Below are 26,393 nucleotides of genomic sequence, written 5' to 3' on the forward strand. Positions count from 1 at the left end.
GTGTATGGATAAGTGTGGCCCATCCATACAGTGGATCATTATTATTATTATCATTGTTATTATTATAATTATTTGAGACAGAGTCTTGCTCTGTCACCCAGGCTGGAGTGCAATGGCTCAATCTCGGCTCACTGCAACCTCTGCCTCCCAGGTTCCAGTGATTCTCCTGTCTCAGCCTCCTGAGTAGCTGGGATTATAGGCATGTGCCACCACGCCCGGCTAATTTTGTATTTTTAGTAGAGACGGGATTTCACCATGTTGGTCAGGCTGGTCTTGAACTCCTGAACTCGTGATCCGCCCACCTTGGCCTCCCAAAGTGCTAGGATTACAGGCATGAGCAACCATGTCCGGCCCATATAGTGGATTATTATTCAGCCATAGAAAGCAAGGAAATTCGGAGGAAGCTTAAAGACACAATGTGCAGTGCCAGACACCAGACACAGAGACCGCACATAACATGTTACTCCCTCCGCACGAAAGCCCAGACACCAGACACAGAGACCGCACATAACACGTTACTCCCTCCGCATGAAAGCCCAGACACCAGACACAGAGACCGCACATAACACATTACTCCCTCCACACACAAGCCCAGAGTAGGAATATACAGGGACAGGAAGTTGATTCCTGGTTGCTTAGGCTGGGTAGGAGGGTGCTAAGAGAAGGGTGTGGGTTTCTTGCTGAGGTGATTCATGTTTTAACACTGGCTGTGCTGATGGTTCACATATCTGCGAATACACTAAAAACCATTGAATTGTGTGCTTTAAATGGGTGAGTTATATGGAATGTGGACTATATCCCATTAAAGCCATTATTTTAAAAGGAAAGAAAAACAGACCCACACTGTCCACCCATCCTGTGCATCGCCAGAGCCCAGCTTCACACCCAGCTTCTGCCTCTTTGGGGAAATCTTAGGGAAAAGCCTTCAGCAGGCCTTCCATCCTCAGGCCCACCCAACTCCCTGCAGGCACCAAGCAGCCCCAGACTCTGAAGAGATGCTGTCTAGAGACCATCATGGGGCATGCTGGTTCCCAAAGGTGGCCTGTTTCCAACACCATTCTGCAGACTGGTGTGTGTGAGGCCTTTGCCCACCCTGGTCAGCTGTGATGCCCACCCTCAGGAGCCAACAACAGGGGGTGGGTGGGAGAGGAAATGCCGGGCCTATCTCTCCACCTCTTTGCAACTGCTAGCCAAGAACGGCAGTCCACCCTGCAGTGCATACTGTGTCTAATATGCAGAGCAGAACACTCTGCTCTACCAGAATCCCAGTGTCTTTGCAGCCACCCCCAACCCTCCAGGGACCTCTCACCCTCACACGATCAGGCTCCATCTGCCCTAGGGTCAGTTTCCTGGGCAGCAGTGGGAGTTTGCTGGGTCCCATGCAGGGTGATATGGTTTGGCTGTGTCCTCACCCAAATCTCATCTTGAATCCTTATGTTGTGGGAGGGACCTGGTAGGAGGCAATTGAATCATGGGGGCAGGTCTTTACCGTGCTGTTCTCATGATAGTAAGTCTCACAAGATCTGATGGTTATTACAAGGGGGAGTTTCGCTGCACAGGCTCTGTCTTTGCCTGCTGCCATGCACGTAAGACAGAACTTGCTCCTCGTTACCTTCCGCCGTGGTGAGGCTTCCCCAGCCGCGTGGAACTGTGAGTCCAGTTAAGCCTCTTTCTTTTGTAAACTACCCAGTCTTGGGCATGTCTTTATCAGCAGCGTGAAAACAGACTAACACACAGGGTTCCGAGGGCACACACCGCGGCCCAGCCATCTCACCCTCCCTCTTGGCCTGGGAACTGGGAACAGGCAGGGGCTGGGGGCCCGACACAGGTCATTTGCACACTGGATGATACAGTAACATGAGAGCCGGTGCAGGGAAGGGCGAGAACTCCAGCCTGCTCTGAGGCAACAACTGGGAGATGAGGCAGAAATGGCCCAACCACCTCCCCTCTAAACCCTGCTCTTAAAATTCAATCCTGGCTGCCACCGTGAACTGACAAAATTAGCCAGTATTTGTTTTTAAAGTTACAGTCCCGAAAACAGTGCATCAACAAAACAGACTTCCAGCTGAACCTGATCGCTGTTGCCGCGCATACAGCCACGAACGTCAGGGACAGGCAGTGTCTAGATTTCACTCTGCATTGCTGCTGTGTGAACCGGGGGCTCCCTCCTGGTTTTACGTCTTTGCCTCTCCTCTTAGTCTGGGCAAGATAAACATTAACCAAACTCAGACGAAAAACAAGACTCTAGAGCCATTGGTTCAAAAGGAAGAGAGGCTTATGCACATGTTTTTGCCTGAACTTTACACACTAGGACTTAATTTAATTTGCCACCCCCATCCCAAACTTCATGCATTCTCTGAGCTTCCCAGGCCTCACCGTTGGTGGTTGCACACCAGCAACCCAGGGCCTTGCTCACTTAGACTAAGGTGTGAATGGTATTCGCTGGACCCTGTATCCAGGACTGTGCAGGCCACAGCCCGGGAACCTCAGAGCTGGTCCCGTAGACACCAATGTGCTGGGGAGGCGGGGCTGACTCTTCTCAGAGCCCCAGCGCAGCTGTACCGTCCCCTGACGAGGGGCTCATGCTCCCCACCACCCCACGTTTGAAAGAAGCAACGTACTTTCTTACCATTTGCCTTCTATTCTCTACCAAGTTGATGCCAATAATTCCTAAGAAAGATCCGAAGCCGAGCTAAAACCAAAGGAAGAACCAGAGAGAAACACTCATTAACGTGCCTGGAAGCTTAACACTGACATTTAAAGCAAATAATCCCTCCCTCAAAGGCATTTTATCCAGGGACGAAGGCCAGACATCCCCACCTCAAGAACCTCAACCACTGAGCAGCAGGTGCGTCTGCTGGCGTTGGGCGGGCGTCTCTGCAACGTCACCCGTCCTGTCTTCTCTGCTCAGAGGTTTTTAATGATGCGTCTGTTTGGCTTGTGACTCTGGGGTAAGAGAAGTTTCCGTTCCTCCCCCAGAGACATCTTTTCGGGGACCCGGGGCCACCAAGCACCACCATCTGCCCCATCTTCTCTGGGCCTGAGATGCCCCTGAGCTTGGCGCCTGGGTACGGTATTAGGGAACTACAGCCGTGTTTCAAAAGAAGGGTTGCCAGGCACCAGGGCCACCTGTGACACCTGCTCAGATGGCCTAACTGTGGCTGCTGCTTCGGGAGAGTGAGCAGGGCAGGCTGTTAGGGGAGGTGCCAGGTGTGGGGAAAGGGCGCCTGGGCCAGGCACAGAGGGGTCCCCGGGCTGCGGCACAGGCCACCAGGGGTCCGGCGGAGCCCCCTTGCTCCACAGGAAGCCCCAGCTCTGGGCAGAAAATGATGCCGAGATGTCAGGAAACAGACGTGGGACTGCGCTGTCTTAGAACAGAGGCCAGGGGCCGGGCATCTGCACCCTCCACCCAGGGCCCGTCCTGGCAGGTGACACCCACCTGGCAGAGGAATTTTTAAAATCAGTGTGAAGAATATGCATTTCAGCAACACCCACCGAAAATCTGGCTCAGAGCAGCCAGCAAAAGTGCCTCCCGCAGACAACATGGAGCTGCCGACGATCGTGCCGAGGCCTAAGAGAGCGGTGCGCCGGGCCGGTCACACTTCCCCGTGAGTGTCGGTTGGAAGGGGTGGCCCGCCCGGCACAGCCTTGGAGTTCCTGGGGCCGTGGTGTCAAGTTTAATGCACTGGAAACCGGACTTCTTTATGTAAAAAGTTTTGCCTTTTCTGTAATTCTGTCTGTGCTTCTGTGGTGATAGACACGTACACATGTGGCTTTCACCAGTGGTTTGAGAATTCTGCAGGGATAACAGGAATATTTCTTCACGTGCTGAGCTTCAAAATACTGCAGTTCAACTCCACAGTTCAAAAATATCAAAATTTCACTTCGATATACATGTATTAAAATACATCTGTTTCACTATGTTTTATTTTTTGGGGATTTGAAAAAAAAAAACAAACCTTTCTTGAAAATGTTGAGATGTTTTCATGTTCTGGCCGCTTCTTCTGAGATCAGCTTTTTAAGCTTCTACATTGGCATAAAGTCTCCACAGAAGTGACTCAGCCACGTTTCCTGCTGCTTTTATTTGTCGTCTCCCTAGTTTGCTTTCAGAACTGTCTGTGCTAAAGGTCATTTCAATCTGGTCAGCACAGCATTAATTCATCGCCCAGAAAGTAGATTCTTTACAGAGCATAGCTCCAGCGTTAGCCATTGATGGTTTTGATTATGTTATTTTGAGGGAGCTCTTAAATAAGCTTGAGAACAAACCAAAAAAACCAACCACTCAAGGTTGATCTTGATATTTTGCAAATCACTTGGGGGTTCCTCCTCGCAGCTGCTTGCCCTCTGGGCTCCCCTTTCTGCCCAGGAAGCAGAAAAGGCCCTCACATGAGGCCAGGGTCCCCACACCACTGGCCTCTTGCAATTTTACTGGTAATGCTTTTTCTGCACAGATACTATTTGTATATGTTTATTCATAAACTATACACAGGTAGATAGCGTAGATGTCTAAGGCACACCTTAAGATATAAACAAAGGAAAATAGAAAGGTGAACTAAACAATATTTGTAAAATATTTCTAAATACTGAGTGCCAAAAATCTTTCATCTTTGCTGATTGTCATTAATATTATTACCAATCTTGGTAGTACTTTAGGTGAGAGTAATGAGATTGAAGAAGCCACATTTTAAAATCTTGCTTTAGCACTTTATGACATAGCAGCTGGGCTCTGGGGCATGTGAAGGGCATCGCAGCTGATCCAAGCCATTCCGACAGAGGCTCACTGTGCAGAATGCAGGCACTTAGGAGAATTTTTTTACTAATGACAGAGGATGTAATTTCATAGTTCAGAAAACCTTGATACTTTTGAATCTGGGTGACCAATTCTTCCCAATTAGGTTACCGTCAATTTACCTCGCCGCCTTACTGTCCAAAATCTAGCCTGACGGGTGGATGAGGTCAGCACCACCACCTTCTGGCCATTCCCACGCGATCACATCACTAATACGATCTTTGACCCACGGCTTCTTGGCAGCAATCGTTTAAAGTTACTTTCCCCTTCCATGGGCTATGGTGGTCGACCTGGTCCCTCAGGGTAAAATCCTTCCAGGATGCTGGGGGAGGCTCTGTCCGGCCTTTTTGGACATCCTGGGCTCCTGGACCCTCCTCCACCCTCGACATTTCCTGTCGCCAGGCTCTGGCCCCCCTCCTGCCCTCTGGTCACCCTGTGACCACATCGGGCCAACCCAGACAATGGAGGGCACCTGGCCCTATTTTAAGGTCAACTTGGAGCTCAACCCGAATTCCCCTCTGCCTTGGACCTGCCACTGTCCCAGGTCCTGGGGATTGGGATGTACATGTCTGTGGAGGCTGTAACCCTGCCGACCACAAGCACCAATCGAAGCCTCCCCACCTTCAGCCCCAGCCCTGTGAGCTGGCGTGGACTCCACCCTGAGAGAGCCACACACCACCCTGCCCTCCCCGGCCCAGGCTGCCCGCTCGGCGCACTCACAATGATCCCTGGGTAGTAGCCCCCCACGGTCACATTCTCCGTCCTGGTGGTGGCAGCCAGCCCGACGGTCACTATGAGGACAGACACCAGCAGCAGAGACCCCACAAACCAGAGCGACGTCTTCTTCCTCCTCGAAAGCCCTTCTGTGGGTAGGAAGGTGAGGACCTGTCAGTGAGGGCTCAGGCTCGGGAGGGCATCAGCCTGGCAGGCTGTGGGCCATGCTCCGTTACCCAGGGGTCCTGGGATGCACTATCCCCACCTGCCTCCAGGCCCACCTCAGGGGACCACCCCCAACCTCCATTAGATAACAGAATAAAATCTCTGGACCATAAGCCACTATACTGGATAGCCTGGTATTTGTGGCCAGACCTAATTCTAACTGTCACAGAACTCAAGAAAGCAAACTAGAAGGGACTGCTTCCCATTGGCTGCCTCTTCCTCTATCTGACTTTCTCCCCTTGGTGTCCCCAGGAGGACAGAAGCATCTTTTGTTTACTGTTTCATCATCACCATTCGCTCGCAGACACACCCTCTCTACCCACCTATCACAGCCTCACCCAGAGGGGGACGGGGCTGCCACCAGGGGAGGGGCAGGGATAAAGGAACGCACACAATAGCCGTCCAGCTGTGCCATCTGTTTTGCTTTATTTTTTGAAAACTGAATCATCTTGATCCCTGTGTGACTCCAAAAAAAATAGGGGATTTAAAAAACCATGGTAAGGTCTTCCTACTCCAAGAGTTTGAAAATCAACATTTGTGTGTGTGCACATGTGTAAGTGCGTGTGTGCAGGGAAAGCAGACCGCACACCGGAGAGCCGCCGGCAGCGAGGACGGCCTTGCAGACATTGTCCACACCCTAGAAGGTCCGCATCTGAAGATTTACGCTTCTGCAATCCCGTCAGCAGAGCTCAATGGCAAGGCAAGGTTATCGCGCCCAAGGAAGGGATTGTTACGTCCTCAGAAATGAGTTTCACAAAACTATAAATCAATGTGCAGATGCAGAATTGCTCTGCTGATCTGAGAGAGTCGTTTTTATCCAGCTGACCCAGCAAGGGCGTGGCCTTGGTCACGGCCTTCCTTCAAGGCCCTCTTGGACTCAGCACAGCCACCAGCACAGCCACCCTGCCTGCCTCTTGACCCTTGCAAAGATACACTTGTCCCAAGAATCTCATCCTAAATCGCTTTTTACCTTCCACCTTGGAGGGGACCAGATCACTCCATTCGCTAACGTAATAAACCATCGGCTCCCACCAGCCAGCCAGGCTGCCCCCGTCTCAGACCCACTGCACCGAGGCGGCCAGTGGCACTGTCCTTGGTGTTACACTCCAGGCCGCAGGCAGTGGTTTCAGCCTCTCCCTGGTTGCCCCATCTCCTGCCTCCTTAGAGGCAAGGCCTGTTCCGGCATCCACAGGGCCTTTGCACCTGCTGTCTCCCAGCTAGACACTCCCAGCACTCCCTGAAGGCCTCTCTTAAATGTTGCTGCATAGACACACTGAGTATAGTAGCCCCACTCACCCCTGTGCTCTCCACAGTCACCCCTTCACCCCTGCCCCTGCAGAGCGTCCTCGCGTGTGAGAGGCAGAGGGGACGCCAGACAGAGGCAAACGCTGCAGGCATTGGAAAAGGCCAAGTTCAGTGGAGAAAACTTAAGCAGGGCTGGGGACAGGGTGCTCGGGATGCGTCACCCACAGGCAGGGGCGGAGGGCAGAGCCTTCCCGGGGGGGCCTGGCGATGGCACAGTGCACCCCTCAGCCCAGCATCACCGGTGTGGAGTGAGGCCCTCCTTCTGAAAGCCACCCCCCTGAGACACCAGAGGCTGCAGCCCGGTGCGGGCCAGGGAGCAATCCCCACACCCAGCCTCAGGAGCACGCCGTGGGGTGCGGGGTCCCTGCAGCCAAGGCCACACCTGTGCCCTCCGGGTCCCCAAGGCAGCTTCTGCAGGGGTCACGCTGAATAAGCCTAGAGGGGTGACAAGCAGGTTGGTGCAGGGGTGGGCACAGCACCAGGAGCCCCAAGGCCATGCTGGTGGCCCAGGACCTGGCGCCTACACATCCGTCACCCAGTATCTGTTAAAGTCATGCTCCCCCAGCCCCACCCCGTGCCCCCATGTCCCACGCCCCCGTCCCATCCCAGGCCACGCCTGCCTTCCCGTGTGCGTGGAGCACGTTCTTTCTTGTCCTTGGATGGGGAGCACACTCCCCTCAAGTGAGTGAGGCCCAGGCACCCGACACCTGCCCTGCATGAGGGGAAGGCGCTGCACCTGCCAGCTGGAATGCACGGCCCGAGGCCTCCTCCAGCTCCGCCTCTCAGTCCCTTGCTTCTCAGCTTCAGGCTTCCTTCCTCCTCCCCACGTCTAACTCGCACAGTTCTTCCCCATGTCTCTCGCGGTATTTCTGAACTAAAAGCCAACCCTCGTTGGGCTGGAAAAGGTTAGGCAGATGATAATGACATTCTTACAAGGAGAAGGAAGACAGTGGGTCTATGTTGGAAAGTGTGATTTTTATGCTGCTCATAAGAGCAAAGTGATTTTTTATAGAACACTCATAAAGTAATGAAAAATGCAAAAGGGAAAATAAAATTCACGTAACCCAAATTAACAAGTGGGTATAAAATCTTATGGTCTTTTTTCAATGCACTATGTACTTTTTAAAACATTTTTTCTTAAATTAGGACCACAATGCTTTATAGTAATTTTTTCACTGAAATCTTGCAATTTGTTAAAAACCTGAAAGGTTATATGTTCATGGTCATTTGCCCGAGAGACAGGAGTGACGGCGACAGATCCGGGGTCTCTGTTGGGAAGTCGAGGTGGGAAACGGCAAAGCCACGCTGGGAGCAAGTGGCTGAGAGGAAGGCAGGCACCTCCCGCGGGTGAAACTCCGTTCTGGCTGATTCGTTTTAGAGAGGTAGGTAAACTTTTTAAAAATGGACACAAAATTTAAAAATATATGCAATTCCACATTTTGGAAGTTAATGAAACTGCTATTGTGGAATTATACAAAATAATCATATTAATGATAATAATACCATCTAGGGATTGGGCAGCGTGTCGATTTTCAGAGCAGCCTAACTTCCTTATCTCATTTGATCATCACCAGAGGCTCCAGGTCGCCCTCACCAGCCTCCATGCAACACCTGCCAATGCAGACAAATGCCAGGTGCCTTCAACTCACACAATTCCCGCTTCGGCCTTTCCTGCTTCTCCTTAGGCTCCCATTCCAATCTTTTGACTGTTTAAATGTATTTTAAGAGGAATACAATTTCTAAAACTAAATTTTAGGGGACTAAGTATTTGAGAAAATTATCAGACAAATGCTCTCCTTCTCAAAGGATTTTGTTGTGTGATTTTTCTTAATTAAATGCACTGCATACATATAATATTATGCTCAAAATAATTAACCAGATGACTCAGCATCTGCTTCGACCCACAGGTAGAACCTTCCGTGGGGCTCCTGTCCCATCCTCCTGTGGGCGTCCATCTGTCAGGACCCCCGTGACTGGATTCTGGTTCTTAAAGCTGGAAGCTCTGTTCGGTTCCTTGGCATGAAGAGTGGGGGCCCAGCAAGACCCACTGGGCTAACTGCCCTTGTCAAGTCAATCGGTAACATGCTGACTTGCTAATCACTATGCAAAGAGTTAGACACATCTCCTCTGAAACCACGTAAATCCTCCTACAAACCATTTTCAACCTAATTTTGCGATGTTTACCTCTCTTTCCTGAGTCTAACTTCCCCCTCCATCTGCTACAAAATAAAAAGCAGACGGTATGAGCCACCCTTTTATCAGCATTTCTATCACAGATTTCTAGATTAATACAAGTCTAGAAAGACAGCAGAACTTACATGGGGCACTGGGAGCAATGGTTGCGAATCATCCCATTCAATTACACAATGGTGATATTTTGACTCCAGATATAATAGAGATAACAAAAAGAAAGACTCCCAACCTTAAATACAGTTTATAAATACATGACACAGCATAAAAATGAGCCAAAAAATAAACTCAAGAAAAGAAGGTGGGATATCTTTATAATTAGCATAAGAAATAAGCATTTTAAGGTCAGATTTTCAAGAGAAAGGGGCTTTCACTTAGAAGAAAGATAACTAAAATCACCTGAATAATTTCCTTGGTTTTTCCTGTCCTGGAAATACTGTTAGTATGTGCAGTGTGAAAATTAAAGTGCTCCTAAGTGCCCCAACTATTAATTAAAATATCTACCAATAGGTTTCTATTGCAGAGGCAGCTTACAGGGACTGGACCCAAACCATTCTGGGTCTGTCCAGACCCACTGTGTGGTCTTGGGTGGCCATTTAATCTCCCTGAGCCTGGGAGAAGAGAACCCTGTGAGAGCCAAGACCTCTGTCTCTCTTGTTGGTCGCCGGTTCCCGGGGCTCAGATGAGGACATGGACACATCTCCTGGTATGGAATGAATGAAGGCACTCCAGTCTCCTGACCTGACATAGACACATCTCCTAGTATGGAATGAATGAAGGCACTTCAGTCTCCTGACCTGACATAGACACATCTCCTGGTATGGAATGAATGAAAGCACTTCAGTCTCCCAACCTGACATGGACACATCTCCTGGTATGGAATGAATGAAGGCACTTCAGTCTCCTGACCTGACATAGACACATCTCCTGGTATGGAATGAATGAAGGCACTCCAGTCTCCTGATCTGACACAGACACATCTCCTAGTACGGAATGAATGAAGGCATTTCAGTCTCCTGATCTGACACAGACACATCTCCTAGTACGGAATGAATGAAGGCATTTCAGTCTCCTGACCTGTAGGATGGAAATCATGAGAACCACCTGCTTACCCGCCTCTTGAGATTGTGATAAGCATCTAGTGAGACATGATACGTGGGCTCTCATATAGGTTTTTGTAAATGTAACGCATATGCTAATCATCAGGGTAGTGTTAACTTTAAGATGGCATAGCAGTTATTTTTTTTTTTTTTTTTTTGAGACAGAGTCTTGCTCTGTCGCCCAGGCTGGAATGCAGTGGCACGATCTCGGCTCACTGCAAGCTCTGCCTCCCGGGTTCACGCCATTCTCCTGCCTCAGCCTCCTGAGTGGCTGGGACTACAGGCACCTATCACCACGCCCAGCTGATTTTTTTTTTTTTTGTATTTTTTTAGTAGAGACAGGGTTTCACCGTGTTAGCCAGGATGGTCTCGATCTCCTGACCTCGTGATCCGCCCGCCTCAGCCTCCCAAAGTGCTGGGATTACAGGCTTGAGCCACTGCGCCCGGCCCCCATAGCAGTTATTCTTAACCAGCATTTCTCCCACTGGAGCTGCAAGGAGGAGTTCTGAGATGTGAAGCTGAATGGGCCAACAGCTACCTCTCTGCTATCATGAGCGCTGATTTTTCTAATTCTACTCTTCCCCAGGTGCAGCCCATGTAGGATATCTCAGAATATCACCCTGTTACTCCCCACCTGCCCCCAGTTCTCCCACCCGGCCTGCTCTCCCCTTCCTGGCTCCTACCCCCAGCCTTAGCTGGAGGAGCTGAACCACAGGAGCCTGTGCCCACGCCTGGTCCGACCTGGAAGACATGCAAGCCTGGAGGTCAGGCTCTCCCTGCCCCTCAGACCCACTTCTTCTACTCCACAGAGCCAGGAAGGGGAATGTCACAAAGCATGGGAGGTGGCACCACTTGGAAGGGTTCCAAGATCCGGCCTTCCTGCCAGCAGGGCCTGGAACACCCAAAAAGAAGAGTGAGTTCCATTTAATCATGTGGGCACACCAGTCATGGTGTCCAAGTAATAATCCCAGGCAAAACTGTAATCACTCAGCCGTCAATTCCTCTTTTGTCCTGATTTTACACATGCCCAGGGTAGTGAACAAAGAAGGGCAAAGCAGAAAAACCCATAATCCTACCCCCAGGTACCCCAAAGCAGAAAGACCATAACCCACCCCCAGACACCCCAAAGCAGAAAGACCATAACCCATCCCCAGACACCCCAAAGCAGAAAGACCATAACCCACCCCCAGACACCCCAAAGCAGAAAGACCATAACCCACCCCCAGACACCTCAAAGCAGAAAGACCATAACCCACCCCCAGACACCCCAAAGCAGAAAGACCATAACCCACCCCCAGACACCCCAAAGCAGAAAGACCATAACCTACCCCCAGATACCCCAAAGCAGAAAAACCATAATCCACCCCAGACACCCCAAAGCAGAAAGACCATAACCTACCCCCAGGTACCCCAAAGCAGAAAGACCATAACCCACCCCCAGACACCCCAAAGCAGAAAGACCATAACCCACCCCCAGACACCCCAAAGCAGAAAGACCATAACCCACCCCCAGACACCCCAAAGCAGAAAGACCATAACCCACCCCCAGACACCTCAAAGCAGAAAGACCATAACCCACCCCCAGACACCCCAAAGCAGAAAGACCATAACCCACCCCCAGATACCCCAAAGCAGAAAGACCATAACCCACCCCCAGACACCCCAAAGCAGAAAGACCATAACCCATCCCCAGACACACCAATGCTTCATACATTTTAGTAAAAAACCAGCTCCAAACAAAAAGACCCATAACCCTACCCCAGATACACCAATGTTTCCTGTACTAAAAAGACCAGCTCCAAGTATTATGTTTTAAGGTTTAAAGTTCTTTGTCAGAAGAAAATCTAAGTCAGATGCTAATTTTAAACATCAAGGCATTCTAATAATGATAGAACTAACAAATAATAATAATAGTTATCATTATTAAACACGAATAGACTAATCCACATTAATACATTTGACCATAGAGCATTTTACTTTAGAGAGTGGAAGGTATATAGTGGTTTCTTTTAGAAAGAAGCCAAATTCTTGATTATTTTAAGTAACAGTAACTCGTCTGGTTTCTAGAGACTTCCGAAAGATGCCGCAGTAAAAGGGTTGTGAGGTTAATCCCCAGAAGTTTGTGTTGGATTATTTCTGAGGGAGCGGCAGAGCCCCCTAGACACCACCCCATCCCTCCCTCCAGCCGTCAGAGCTTCACTTTCTAGGGAACTCTGTTTCTCTTTTATTTTGAAATCTGCCCAGCCCTCTCCCCCTCAGGAAAACACCGGGCATCCTTCCAGTCCTGGCCACTTCCCAGCAGAGCCCCCGAGCCCTGCTGCTTGCGAACTTGTGAACATGCAACAGGTTTCCTGTTTTCCCAGCCTGTGCCTGGCTCGGAGGCTGCAGCGGGCTTGATCTGGGAAGTGGGAGAATTGGAGATTCCGTGAACACACGGGAGAAACACGAGAGAGGGGCGAGCTGAAACCAAGCAACACTGACCAGTTCCGTGAGCGCCTCTGCACGTTCAAACAGGAAAAGGCTACCTGGCTCTTCCAAACGAAGTTTTCCCGGAAAATTGTGTAGGGCGGAATAAACGGAAGAGATGGGGAAGGAGCGCACTTTGGGGCACCTGTTCCTCATAATAAAACATAACAGGGAGAGAGAGGCAAAGAGGAACGGACACAGAGTCAGAGAAAGGCAAAGACCAAGGAGGCAGAGACAGAAGAGGAGAGAGAGAGAGAGACACACACACACACACACACACACACACACACACACACACACAGAATGAATGAACGAACGCACCGACGAACGCCCTACCCCAGTGCGAAGTGCAAAGTGTTCCAAAGACAGAGCTCGAAGGAGGCGGAGGGACCAGACCCCGGGCCGCGTCTCTGCACAGGTTCTGCCCGGGCCGGCCGGGGACCTGCACTCCCAGCCCCGGGGTCCCCACGCTCCCCCGTAGGAGCCGAGAGGAGCCCCGAGGAGCCCCCAGCCCCGCGCTCACCTGCAGGGTCCAGCAGGCCCAGGGGTCCGGGCACCGGCGGCTGCATCCCGAGGCCCCACCCGGCTCTCCCGGGGCCACAGCCACAGTCCGGCCGCCAGGAGCCGCCCTCGCGGCACCGCCCCTTCCCCGCCCCCTGCACCTCCCCGCGCTCCGCCTCGCGCCCTTCCTCGCTCTCCTCTCCCTTCTCGCCCGTTTCTTCTCCTCCCTTCCCCGCTGCCCTCGCTCCCCCTTCTCCCCTCCACACCCTCCTGGAAATCAGGACGCCGCGGCCGGGAGTGGAAGGAAGCCAGACCCCAGATGGAAGGTGCCTGGAGAGGACCCTGCGGACTCGGGGTCCGAGCCCCGCCTGGGACGGTGACCCCGGGCCTCCAGCCGCTGGCGCCACGCTCAGCCCTTGGCAGTGCTGCTGGGTGGGTCACCACGGGTTCGCCTCCCCATTGGCCGGTGATGGAGCTCCTTGGGGCTGCAGGGCCAGCCAGCCCTTGATCTCTGGGTTCAGAGGGTGGCACATGGTGTTACAACCCAGTCTGAGAGGAATGAGTAAATGAGAAACAAACGCATCCAGCACCTCACTCAGCAGCCCTGAGGCAGGGCTGACAGGCCTTTCCAAGGCCTGCGTTTTTGTGTCCACAGCACTGAAGTTGTTCTGAGTAAAATCTGCTGCTGGAAAGAAGGGCAAGGAAACACGGGGCCAGAAATGGTGCCTCGTACAGCAGCAGGAAAAAATAAAGATCCTTCTAAATGTATTTTTAACATCTTTGAGTCAAGGACATCAGTGGTCCCGTCACAAAACAAGATGCTTGAACGATCAATAAACTCAGCCCCTGGAATTAGGGGAACACTGTGGAAACAAGAGGATGCGTTTCACCCTCATCCTATCAGAAAACCCCCACGGTCAAACAACGGTCAAACAACTTAAAAGAGTGTTAATGAAAACGTGGGAATCTGCATTCACCGCGGGGATCACACGTGGTGCCACCACTTTGAAAACAACCTTTAGGAAAATTGAAGCCGTAGATGACAAGCCAGCAATATTCTCTTTCTAGATATACCCAAGAACACAAACATAGATCTGCTCCTTAGAGCCAGGAGCCGTGGTTCTCAACCCTGGCTGTCATTAACGTCATCCAGGAATGTCTTTAAAAGAAAAAACATTACTGCAGCCCCGAATGCAGACCAGATCAACTGAACCAGAATTTCTGGGAACAAACTAATAGCTAAGAATTCCCTAGTCATTCTAATAGGCCATCCACTGTGAGAGAGAAACTACCACAAGAAGTATGCATGTACAAGAAGATGCGTACAGAATATTCTTCACAACACTGTGTGTCCAAAGCACCAGACACACCCTGAATATCCAACACGAGGAGAAGCGATAAAGAAATGGGCATATACAACAAAATACCACATAGCAGTTAAAATAAATGAGAGCTACAAGGACCAATGTGGATAAATGCCAAAAACAGAACGTGGAGCAAAAATGCAAGTGCAGAGTACAGCAGCGAGTACAACAGGAGTATGGCAGCGAGTATGGTACCATTTATATAAAGTTATAAACCATGAAAATGAACACTGTTCACTCAGTGAGCCTCTCAAAACTTACTAAACATCCACAATATACCAGACACCATTCCAGGTACTTGGGATGTATCAATGAGCAAGGTAGACAAGGATCTTGGTGGGGAAGAGAGGCCATGAGTAATAATACAATAAACAAGAAAAATGCACAGCATGTCAGAGGGCAACATGCTATGGAATACACACACATATACACATACACACATGCAGACATACACACATGCACACATGCATACATACATGCATATATATGTGCATACATACATACACATATATGCTCGCACACACATGCATACACGCATGTATGATACATACATGCACATCCATACACATGCACATACACACTTATATATACACACATGCACATGCATACATACACACGTGCATATATACACATGCATACATACGTATACACGTGCATACATACGTACACACATGCATGCGTGCATACATATGCACACATACATGCATACTTACATGCACATACAAATGCACATGCACACATGCATACATGCACAATGCACGTATACATACACACATGCATGCATACATGCACGTATACATACACACATATGCATACACGCATACATGCATACATACATGCACATGCATACTTATGCATACACACATACATATACACACATACACACTTATACATACACACACACATACACACATACATGCATACACAGCCAGGTAATGCAAGCCACAGAAAAAGGAAAGAGGGGTAAAGAAACAAAATAGAAAGTACAGTGTAGGAGAGGGAGTGAGCTGTGGTTTTTAAGTAGTGAAAAGAGAGCTTGTTGAGAGGTGATGTTGAAGACCAAGCTTGAGGGCATGGAGGTGGTTGCCCACCCAGACATCTGGGGCAGAGGGTCCGGGAAAAAGGAACCTCCTTGCAAAGGCCCTGGGGTGGAGCCATCCAGGCCCATGGGGAACAGCAAGCAGATCAGGGTGCCAGAGGCTTGTGGGGACCAGGTGGAGGACATCAGGGATGAGCTGCAGGGCCTCTGGCCTTTGCTCTGAGTGATGTGGGGGTTATTGGAGGGTCCCACATATAGGATTACTGGAGAGTAGTTGTAGGGTAGCAGAATGGAAGCCGAGAAACTGGTTATAGGATATGATGAAACAGTAGGAGGTGATTACACGGACACCATGAGTCATGTGTGCAGATACACGGACACCGTGAGTCATGTGTGCAGATACATGGACACCGTGAGTCATGTGTGCAGATACACGGACACTGTGAGTCATGTGTGCAGATACACGGACACCGTGAGTCATGTGTGCAGATACACTGATACCGTGAGTCATGTGTGCAGATATACGGACACCGTGAGTCATGTGTGCAGATACACGGACACCGTGAGTCATGTGTGCAGATACACTGATACCGTGAGTCATGTGTGCAGATATACGGACACCGTGAGTCATGTGTGCAGATACACGGACACCGTGAGTCATGTGTGCAGATATACGGACACCGTGAGTCATGTGTGCAGATACACAGGCACCATGAGTCTCATGTGTGCAGATACACGGACACCGTGAGTCATGTGTGCAGATATACGGACACCGTGAGTCATGTGTGCAGATACACGGACACCGTGAGTCATGTGTGCAGATATACGGACACCGTGAGTCATGTGTGCAGATACACAGGCACCATGAGTCTCATGTGTGCAGATACACGACACCGTGAGTCATGTGTGCAGATACACTGGACACCGTGAGTCATGTGTGCAGATACACAGGCACCTTGAGTCATGTGTGGAGATACACGGGCACCTGGAGTCATGTGTGCAGATACACGGACACCGTGAGTCATGTGTGCAGATACACGGGCATGGTGAGATCTCATGTGTACAGATACACAGACACCGTGAGTCATGTGTGCGGATACACGGACACCGGGAGTCATGTGTGCAGATACAACGGGACACCTTGAGTCATGTGTGGAGGTACACGGACACCGTGAGTCATGTGTGCAGATACACGGACACCGTGAGTCATGTGTGCGGATACACGGACACCGTGAGTCATGTGTGCGGATACACGGACACCGTGAGTCATGTGTGCGGATACACGGACACCGTGAGTCATGTGTGCGGATACACGGACACCGTGAGTCATGTGTGCAGATACACGGGCACGGTGAATCTCATGTGTACAGATACACAGACACCGTGAGTCATGTGTGCGGATACACGGACACCGGGAGTCATGTGTGTAGCTGCATGGATACCGTGTAAGTAAAGTAGAAGAACATGCCGGGGGAGAGTGCATGCTTCATCCAGAACTGTGATTCTCTGGGTGGACAAGCTGAACAGCTTTGGAACTATGTCTAGGGGCTTAAACTCTATTTGTGAAACCTTCTTTCTTTAAAAAAGTTAAAAGACTTGAAAAAAAGGGGGAATGTTGAGATATCATTAAGGCTAGATGGTGTGGACAGGGATGTTATATTATTCTCTATACTTTTTTGGATGTTTAAAATAGATGATTACTTTTTTGTAACTTTTTATTTTTATGTATTTTCAAACCTAAAGGTGGGTTGCAGGGATAGTTCAAGGTTTGTTTGCAGTCTGTCACGTTTTTGTTTATGAGACATGCTCTGGCTCTGTGGTCCAGGCTGGAGTGCAGTGGCGTGATCATAGCTTACTGCAGTCTCCACCTCCCAGGCTAAAGCGATCCTCCCACCTCAGCCTCCCAAGTAGCTGGGCCCGCAGGCGTGTGCCACAACACCCAGCTAAGGTTTATACTTTTTGTAGAGATGGGGTTTCCTCATGTTGCCCAGGCTGATGTCAAACCCCTGGGCTCAAGTGATCTGCCCGTCTCAGCCTCCCAAAGTCCTGGGATTACAGGCGAGAGCTACTGTGCCCGGCCACAGTCTGTTACATTTTAAAAATTAAACGGACAAAAGGAAAAGAAAAGGAGGAAAGAGGTGCCTGCTCAGCTCTGCAGGCCGAGTCCCACCCTGAGCCACCGGGGCGCCCAACCTCTTCCACCTGAGAGCAGCCCAGGGATTTCCATGTTTGTCTCATTCCACCAGGCTCAGGGAGTGCCTTTTTAAAGAGGAGAAAAAGCGCCTGCCCGGCGTGGGGAATGTGCAGGGGCCGACTGGAGCACAGCCAACTCAGAACTACTTCAGGGGCTCCCTAAGCAGGCCCCACCTGCCTCCTCTCCCCAGGCCTGCACCTCGGAAGTGGCTGAAACCCACAGCCAGCACCTGTCCTTTCTTCCCGTCAGCACTGCCTTCCTCCTCTACTCACTCAGAGATAACGGGGGTCCCCATGACTGGTTCGTCCTCCCCTCACCCCTAACTCTCCACGGTCCTCAGATCTCTAACCCATTCCTGCAACATCCAGTGAGGTAGGAAAGCAACAGTGCTGGCTCCGAGGGCCAGGGTCAGGGCCAGGGGCTGGCTCCCACACTGTCCTGTCCTGAGCACTGTCCAGGCCCAGAGCAGGGCTGGGCTTGGCGCTGGGCTGTAGAAGCACAGGAGTGATCACTGCCCTGGGGCCCTGATGGAGCTCAGAGGCTGGTGGAGAAGAGACAGAAAGACTGAGCCCTCCCAGGTGATGCCACTGTATTAAGCTCAACGCTGAGAGGCAGCGGGAGGTGTCACAGGGAGGGCTCCCGCAAGGAGCGACACACAGAGCTAAGAGGTGGAGGGCAGGGAGCCAGGACACTCAGGCCCTTCCTGGAGGATCAGATAAATGTATTATCTCCGAGCAAGCTCTGGGAAACAGGAGACAGGCTGGGTGCTGGCTTGATGGGGGCAGTGGATGGGGTTACCCAAGATACGCTGCGACCTGTGAGCATCTGGGAAGGGGTTCAGGCTTGGGAGGAGTCCAGGAGACAGAAGTCATAGGATTGCCAATCTTTACAGTGGGACAGGTCCTTGGAGGTCGTTCCGGTTACTACAACAGTGGGACAAATGACCCCATAACTCAGTGGCTTAAAAAAAACACATTTATTAAGTTGGAGTTGAAATTTTGGCAAGGCTTGGAGTGGACACCCTGCCTCTGCTCTACTCAGGGTTAGCTAGGGTGGCTCCCAGGACTGGCGCGTGGCTGACTGTGGCTGTGCCTGTAACCTCTCCAGGTGACATGGGCTTCCTCACGACATGGGGGCTGGACTCCCAGGAACGTCGGGCAAAAGAGAGAGCCGGGTGGAGTCTGTGGCACCTTCTGCAACCCAGCCTCAGCTTCACGCTGTGTCACCTCTGCCGCCTTCTCTTCAGCAGCCCAGTGACAAAATTCAAAGGAAGAAGGAAGAGGCTCTCCCTGTGGGTGGAAAATAGAAAGGTGATGTGGTCATTTGGGGAAAATAGAATTTGCCACAGGGATCACTGTGTCAGGACAGGACCCTCACTACAGGGAGGCTGGAAGGTGAACAAGCGATAATAAAGATAACGAACCTTTTCCTCTTACTTCAGCAGATATTTAGCAGCTATTTGGGCAGCTTGGAATGGGAACTGCTGAAGTCTTCCTAGACCACAGGTAATGAGGGGTGGCGTGGAGGAGGCAGCCGAGCCAGGCAGGAAGATTATCCTGGGATCCACAATGTGTGCATCGGAGGCACCCAGAGAGGATAGAAGCTGCCAGAAAAATGCAAGAAAACCCAGAAACTCGGAGAGCACAAACGAATCAGTTTTTATTGTGTGAATTTTCACTAAATATCCTATAATGAATATTCGTCATAAGAAAAACAGTCATTTTTAATGTCATGATTTCCTGGAAATATAGAAAGAAAGAAAAACAGAGAAAAGGCACAACTCCCCCCAAGCACAGCAGCAGGGTCTTGGTGGTGGCCGTTCCCCTGCCACACCCGGGGATGCTCCTGCTTCAGGAGTTCACTTGGCTCAGTTACGGCAGCAGGTTCTGATGCTGCAGAGCTCAGAGCGGAAAGGCTAAGGATGCCTGCTCAGAGTCCCTACTGTGTGTGTGCATGTCTGTGTGTCCACATGTGTGTGTGTGGGTGGGTGTGCAGGACTGTGTGAGTACCTGTGTATGTGTGGGTGGGTGCGCCTGATTGTGTGTGTGTGCGTGTGTGTGTCTCACACCAGATTGGTTCTGCTCAGGTGCTCTGCATCATTTCTGCAATCTGATTTCTCCAAGTCTGAAAGGTCGAATGTGCACCATCAACGGCACTGAGAGCCTCTTAGAAAGGCAAAGTCTCCCCAGATCGGATGCACTCCCAGCTTCCATGCCTGGAATTAGCGTATTTCCTGCAACACCAGGCCGGGCAGAGCTAGGCAAAGTCACCCAGGATCTGGAGTTGCCAGAATGCAACTTCGGCCACTGACATCATCATCATAGCCAAGAACTGCCCTCTTCAGACCACATAAAAAATCCCCCGAATAAATTTCCTAGGAAGAAGTAAGTTCATTGTACCTAAGTTTGGAGGTGACCAGTCCTAACTGGTAACTGAATTCCTTGTGATGTCTTACAAATCCTTTGCTTTCTAATTCCATAAATTATTTGTGATTTTCCCTGGAGATCTTCTGAGAATTTTCTTTAGAGAGCATTTGACTCGGAAGCCGTCGGCATCAGATCAGCCCAGGACACTTCAATGGTGAATTGTGTGATAAGCAACAAAATCTCAGTAAAGCTAAAATCTCAGTAAAGCTAAAACATCAGCACAGAAAAGACCTTAAAGAAACTGCCTCCTCAGCCACAGAGCCAGCACAGCGGGAAAGAACCCGCTTCCTCAGCCACAGAGCCGGCACAGCCCGAAAGAAACCGCCTCCTCAGCCACAGAGCCGGCACAACTGGAAAGCAACTCTCGGAGCTGAAAAGCAATGGGTTTGCAAAGAGTGGGAAAACACACAAAAGGCGGGTCATGCAAAACGTCCTCCCGTGTCTGTAAATGGCAGTTGCCCGCCTCGATGTCCAGGTGCACCGGGGAGTCTGGCCATGCCAAGGGAGAGACCAGAGTGGGCGACCAGCGCGGCATTCACATCCGGTGGCTCTGGCCCCCTCGACACTCTCCACCGAAGCCTGGGGCAGAGGAGAAACCTCGGGCCTGCACACAGAAGGCGTCTCCACAAGGAGCCGTCTCTACAGCGTGACTGTGGAAACCAGGCTTCGGGACCCTGGGACCAGCACCAGGAATGCCAGACCTGGTTCTCCGAGGCTGTGACATTCCTCCCACGTCTGCCACTAGGGGCCACGCAAGGGAGCTGAGACACGGGAGTTACAGAGCGCTCAGCTTCCCCACAAGAACTGGCTCTGGTAAGAGCAGCTGGCATCAAGGAGGAGGATTCACGTGTGCACACGCCACTCAGAGACACAGACATATGCACACTCAGACATGCACAAACACATGCACACACATGCACACACACACCACACAGAGACACAGACATGCCCATGCACACACATGCACACACACATGCACTCACCACACAGACATGCCCATGCACACACAGAGACACACACATGCACACATGTACACACACAACAGAGACAGACATGCACTCACACGCATGTACACAGACACACCCAAACATGCACATACACATGTGCACATACATGCATGCACTCACAGATATGCACACATGCAAACATGCATGCACACATGTATACACACCACACAGAGACACAGACATGCACTCACATACACATGCACACACAGACACAAACACATGGACATACATATATGCACACACACATGCACACACACGCAGTCACACACATACACAGACATGCACACACCACACAGTGCACAAACATGCACACACAGACACAAACACATGCACACACATGCAGTCACACACAACACAAACATGCACACACAGACACACAAACACATGCACACACACGTGCACATGCATTCGCACCACACACAGGCATGCACACACATGCACACACACGTACACAGAGACACACACATTCACAAACACATAAACGCTTGTGTGCGGAGACAACTTTCTGCATTCATTGAGCGTGAGTTTTGTTCATGAAAACCCACTGGCCCCCCTTGCTCCTTGAATGGGTCTTTTACCTGTGCATGATTTTGAGGCATCACACGCTGGTCATGTGGAGGATTATTCGGAAGCTGTCACTCTCACAGTTTGAGAAACAAGTTTTCAAAAATTCCTCGTCACTTGAAAGCTCAACATTCTATTGTCGGTGCCAGATACTCTCAGCTGTTTTCCTTGCAGGGATGGGCTTACTTGTTTCCAGGAAAACACCCAAGCCTGGGTATGCAGTGCTGTTCGCTGTTTGTTCCATGGAAACTGGTGTTGCAGGAATAAAGGAGCTCGGTTCGGCTTGGCTGCCAGACGCCCACGTGGCACGCACAAAGCACTGTGCGCAAACCTCCATCTCCATCACAAGGAACGTCACTGCCGAATGCTGCTGGTGATGGTGGTGAGAAGCCTCAAGAGCTCAAAGCCGCCTTGATCTGGGCCCAGGCACCAGCAGGTGCCCTGCCATCAGCCCTCTACCATTGCCGCGAATGTCAACACAGAGAAAAAGGCAAGGGGCCCGAGATGACTATGCTGGTCTCGGGGACCCCCCTGAAAACACCACAAGGACCACACGTGGAGAACTGCTGTTCTGTGGAACAAATGATGCCAACGCTTCAACAGATGCACGGCCCGAAGAGTCTGGGCAGATAAACAAGGTGCCGGACACGGCCCTGCTGGGTCCTGTTTCAAACGAGCCAGACATAAATAGACGTGTGGAGACCCTGGGAAAACCTCCAGGAGCACTTGGGGGCTGGAGGGAGGCACACCTGGGGGCTGGAGGGAGGCACAAGGGCCTGCGCCTGGGAGCCGTGCTCTGCCCACTCCACCCCACGACCCTCGAAGGAAGCACCTCACGGGGGCCCCCAGGGGTGCAGGGAGTCAGCCGCCCTGTTCCTGGGTGAGCGGGGCCCCTGGGGCACAGACCTGCACAGACCTGGTGGGGAGAGGCCACTCCAGCCTCTGGGCTGTCTTAGGGGTGAGGCCTGAAGTGGCTCTTCCCACAGTCTGAGCAAGGGCTCGGTCCCACCAGCAGCTACATAGCCCAGGGCATGGAAGCCCTTGATGGCATACATGGGGCTCAACTCCCCAAAGCCAACCCCATTGTGGGGTCAGCACAGCTGCAGAGAGTACCCACGCCAGCCACAGCCCTCCCCGAGGAGCGTCGTGCTGGGGACAGTGAGTGGGTGTGTCAACCTGTGAGGGGCGCCTGAGGCCAGCATGAGGGCAGGTGAGGCGGCCGTGGCTCATGGCTGCTCGGTCTGCAGGACTGTGCCCAGGTGTAGGCTCAGCCTCCCAGCCCCAGGGCAAAGACCCACAGTGCCCCTGCCCTGTGGCAAGACCCTGACCCCCACACATGTCCCCGGACACCTCCTGGGGCAACAGTGCTGCCATGAGGACCTCTGAGATGAAGGCACCGGTTCCACTGAGGCCTGTGTAGTTCCCGCCACCTGCCCCCACGCCCTTCCTCCTCCACCCGCCCTGTGCTCCGGAGTGGCCCGAAGCCTGCCCCGTGGGCGCCCACAGAGTCAGGCACCAGCAGGAGATGAAGGGGCGGAGGAAGGTGAGAGCGTCCTCATCCCAGGCCTCCTCATGAGGTCCCTGCGGCCTGGCTGAGCCCCTCCCAGTGACAGGCCCCTCCGCTGCTCCCCTGGAAGCTGCTTTCCTCGGACATGGGAATAGCCCTGTCCCTGGGCCCTCAGGAATGGGATAGAACAGGGCCCAGGGTGCGAACCAACACCCTAAGTCTCTTCCCACAGAAGCCTAAGGACAGCAATGGCTGAGGGAGGCCTCCTGAGGTGCTTCTGTGGCTGTGCTCCCCTTGCCGTGCAAGCATCGCAGCAACTCACACGGCTGGAGGACAGGGCCCACTGCCTGCCCAGGCTTCACAGCGCGGCCCTGGCTGCACACCTGTGCTGCAGATGCCTGCGCCGATCCCTAGAGGAGCTGCAGTAAGCATTTGTGCATGTAAACACACCCAAACTTGGAAATGGCACAGTAAAAGCATCGCAATCTTACGGGAGAAACGTGGTTATGCGCATGGCTGGGTGGCCTTTACTCCTCCTTCCGCAGTCCCTTGCTTGAGGGGGTGCCTGGCTGAGTGAAGACCCCAGCACACTCAGGATCTCGTGCCCGTCCCTGGGCACCGGACCTGCTACGGAGACAGTGACTTTGCAGATGGGATTAGGGTCAGGGCCTTGAGGCGGGGACTGATCTGGGACTGTCCAAGTGGTAACGGGATGTAACCATGAGGTCCCCAGGGAGGGAGGCGGAGGGAGGTTTGACCAGAGATGACACTAAGGCCACGTGACGGCAGGACAGCATCAGAGAGGCGGCAGGGCTGCAAGCCAGGGGTGCTGGCTCTTGCCTGAGCCAGGAGAGGCAGTGCGGCCCTGCTCACACCTCCCTCTTAGCCCCGTGAGCCCCGTTTTGGACTTGGGCCCCCAGAGCTGTAAGGGGATAAGCGTGTGTGTGCTGGGCTTCGATGCACAACAGTAACTTGAGGGTCCTGGCGTCTCGGACACCTCCATGCTGGGGGTGTACGAAGATTTTCCAGGTGGTGCAATTGCCTAAGGGAATCACTTCCAGACCCCTGATTTCCAGATGCAATCTCTCCCAAAGTAGATCTGGCTGAGTCCAGGGCCCCAGCTCCACTGCGTCCCCTTCCCACCCGACTGCCACCAAGAGGAGCCAACCCCGTCCCCAGCCCAGCTTCTCTGAGGTGCAGCTGTTCCTGCGTGACCCTCGGGCCCCAAACACAGAAGCAGTCACAGCACGGGGCAAGGCCGGGCTCCGGGGGAGCCGAGTCTGTGCCCAGCAGATTCTGTGTCTGGCAGATTCTGTGCCCGGCGGATTCTGTGCCCGGTGGACTCTGTGCCTGGCAGATTCTGTGCCCGGTGGATTCTGTGCCCGGCGGATTCTGTGCCTGGCGGATTCTGTGCCCGGCGGATTCGCACAGGGTCCAGCCTTCTCCTCATCCACGCCCAGCCACCAGGGCCGGAGGACCCAGAGGGAGGGGTCGTCACTGGACACCTCCCGACATCCTAACAGTTCTGACAGAAGCCAGATGGGTTCCACCAACCGCTTTGACTGGCTCCCCAGCTAGGTTGCCTTTGTCTGTTTGGTGAACTCCGGCCAAGCCTTGCTCCAGGCGCCACGTTCAAACTCGCCACAGCCTTGCGTCAGGGGCTGTCACCACTGCCGTGTAAGAAGAGGAAGCCAAGGCTCCGGGCAGTGGCGTGAGCAGCCCAGGGTCACACAGCAGGCAGTGGCAGAGCTGGGGCAGACCCAGGCACCGGCCAGGCTCACACACGCAGCCTGTGTTGCCACGAGCCCCGAGACGGAAGGACCTCGTCTGTGGATCCCCGTCCTGTGGGAAATGCGTTAAAAGGCATGTGAGTTCGTTGCTGCGTCGCTAGAAATGACGCCCTTTCCAACTAAACCAAAAGTATTTTAGATGCAAAGTTGACATGGCACAATTCTGAAAATTTTTTGAGGGCTACACGAGCAAAACATGTTGAGAGCCGGGACCTCGGGCCTTAGCCTCAGTAACAGAAACCAAAGCCATACCTGAACAATCTCAGCACGGTCCCCCTTCAAAGACGAGAAACTGAGGCTCCAGGAGGTTGGCTGTTGTGGCCCAGGACGGACCCCCAAAGCCCGTGTGCTTAACTGCAGGGCAGGGACGCTGGCTAGGATCCAGCCACCGGAACCGCACCCGCCCCAGCGCCCAAGCTGGTGGCCCACAGCTCCTCTCCTGCAATCCCAGATCAGCTCGGCAGGGGCAGTCACCTGGGCTCAGGGTATTTTTTAAATTTAATTTACTTTAGCTCTTCCAAGAGGCAATTAGGAGATGAGGAAATCTGTCTTCCGCTGGACTGAAGATAATTAGAGAAACTGGATAAATTGTTATTGACAGTAAGAAGATAATTCTCTAGAACCGCTAGAAAAAATGCCTGCTGTCCTTCCCAATTCCAGATTCCTTCCTGCTTAGAGGAAAATGTTTGAAAGTGCCCTGAGGTTTCCTACCTTGACTTCCTCCACACGAACACGGGCCCTGTAAACCAGAAAGCATGAGAGACAGGCCTCAATCCATTGAGAAGTTCATTTGCCAAGGTTAAGGGCATGCCTGGGAGAGAGCTCTGTGACTTTCTCCAAAGATGATTTTGAGGGTTTCAATATTTTAAAGGGGAAACGCAGGCTGGAGGGGAAAGAGGGAGGTTTGGTTGCGTGACTGAATCCATGCGTTGCAGGAGAAAGGAACAAGCAGGACAATGGTGAATGATGCATTCGTCCTGGGCTCACAAAGTCGGACTTTGCACTAGGCCAGGGGAACGCAGAGCAACTGCCAGTGGAGACGCTGAGCCTTTGCTGGGCAGCCCCCTGCTCAGGAACACAAGGAAAGGCTGCTCCTCACAGGGCTCAGCTTCCAGCTTTAAGGGTTTCCTTTGGCAGTGAATTGGAGTCCCCAGATTTTATTTTCCTTTCACAGCCCCAGTGTTGCCCCAGAAACAACAGAGACTCCTAAAA

At 52.0% G+C, this 26,393-nt stretch overlaps 1 protein-coding gene and 1 pseudogene across 1 annotated transcript; one reads left to right on the forward strand and one right to left on the reverse strand.

Moving 5' to 3' along the window:
- Positions 1–2,629: 2,629 nt before the first annotated feature.
- On the reverse strand, positions 2,630–13,823 carry LOC101177765 (the record flags this gene model as incomplete). The annotated part of the gene is made up of 4 exons (XM_030808827.1): positions 13,732–13,823; positions 13,313–13,560; positions 5,510–5,652; positions 2,630–2,692 (listed from the first exon to the last, which is right to left on the reverse strand). Coding segments are annotated over exons 1-4 (546 nt in total), but the record flags the coding sequence as incomplete, so codon positions are not given.
- An 8,030-nt stretch (positions 13,824–21,853) lies between these two features.
- Positions 21,854–22,768, forward strand: LOC100604530 (annotated as a pseudogene).
- The last annotated feature ends 3,625 nt before the right edge of the window (positions 22,769–26,393 follow it).

This window comes from Nomascus leucogenys, unplaced genomic scaffold (assembly GCF_006542625.1).
Source record: "Nomascus leucogenys isolate Asia unplaced genomic scaffold, Asia_NLE_v1 001521F_33459_qpd_obj, whole genome shotgun sequence".
Classification (NCBI taxonomy): Eukaryota; Metazoa; Chordata; class Mammalia; order Primates; family Hylobatidae; genus Nomascus; species Nomascus leucogenys.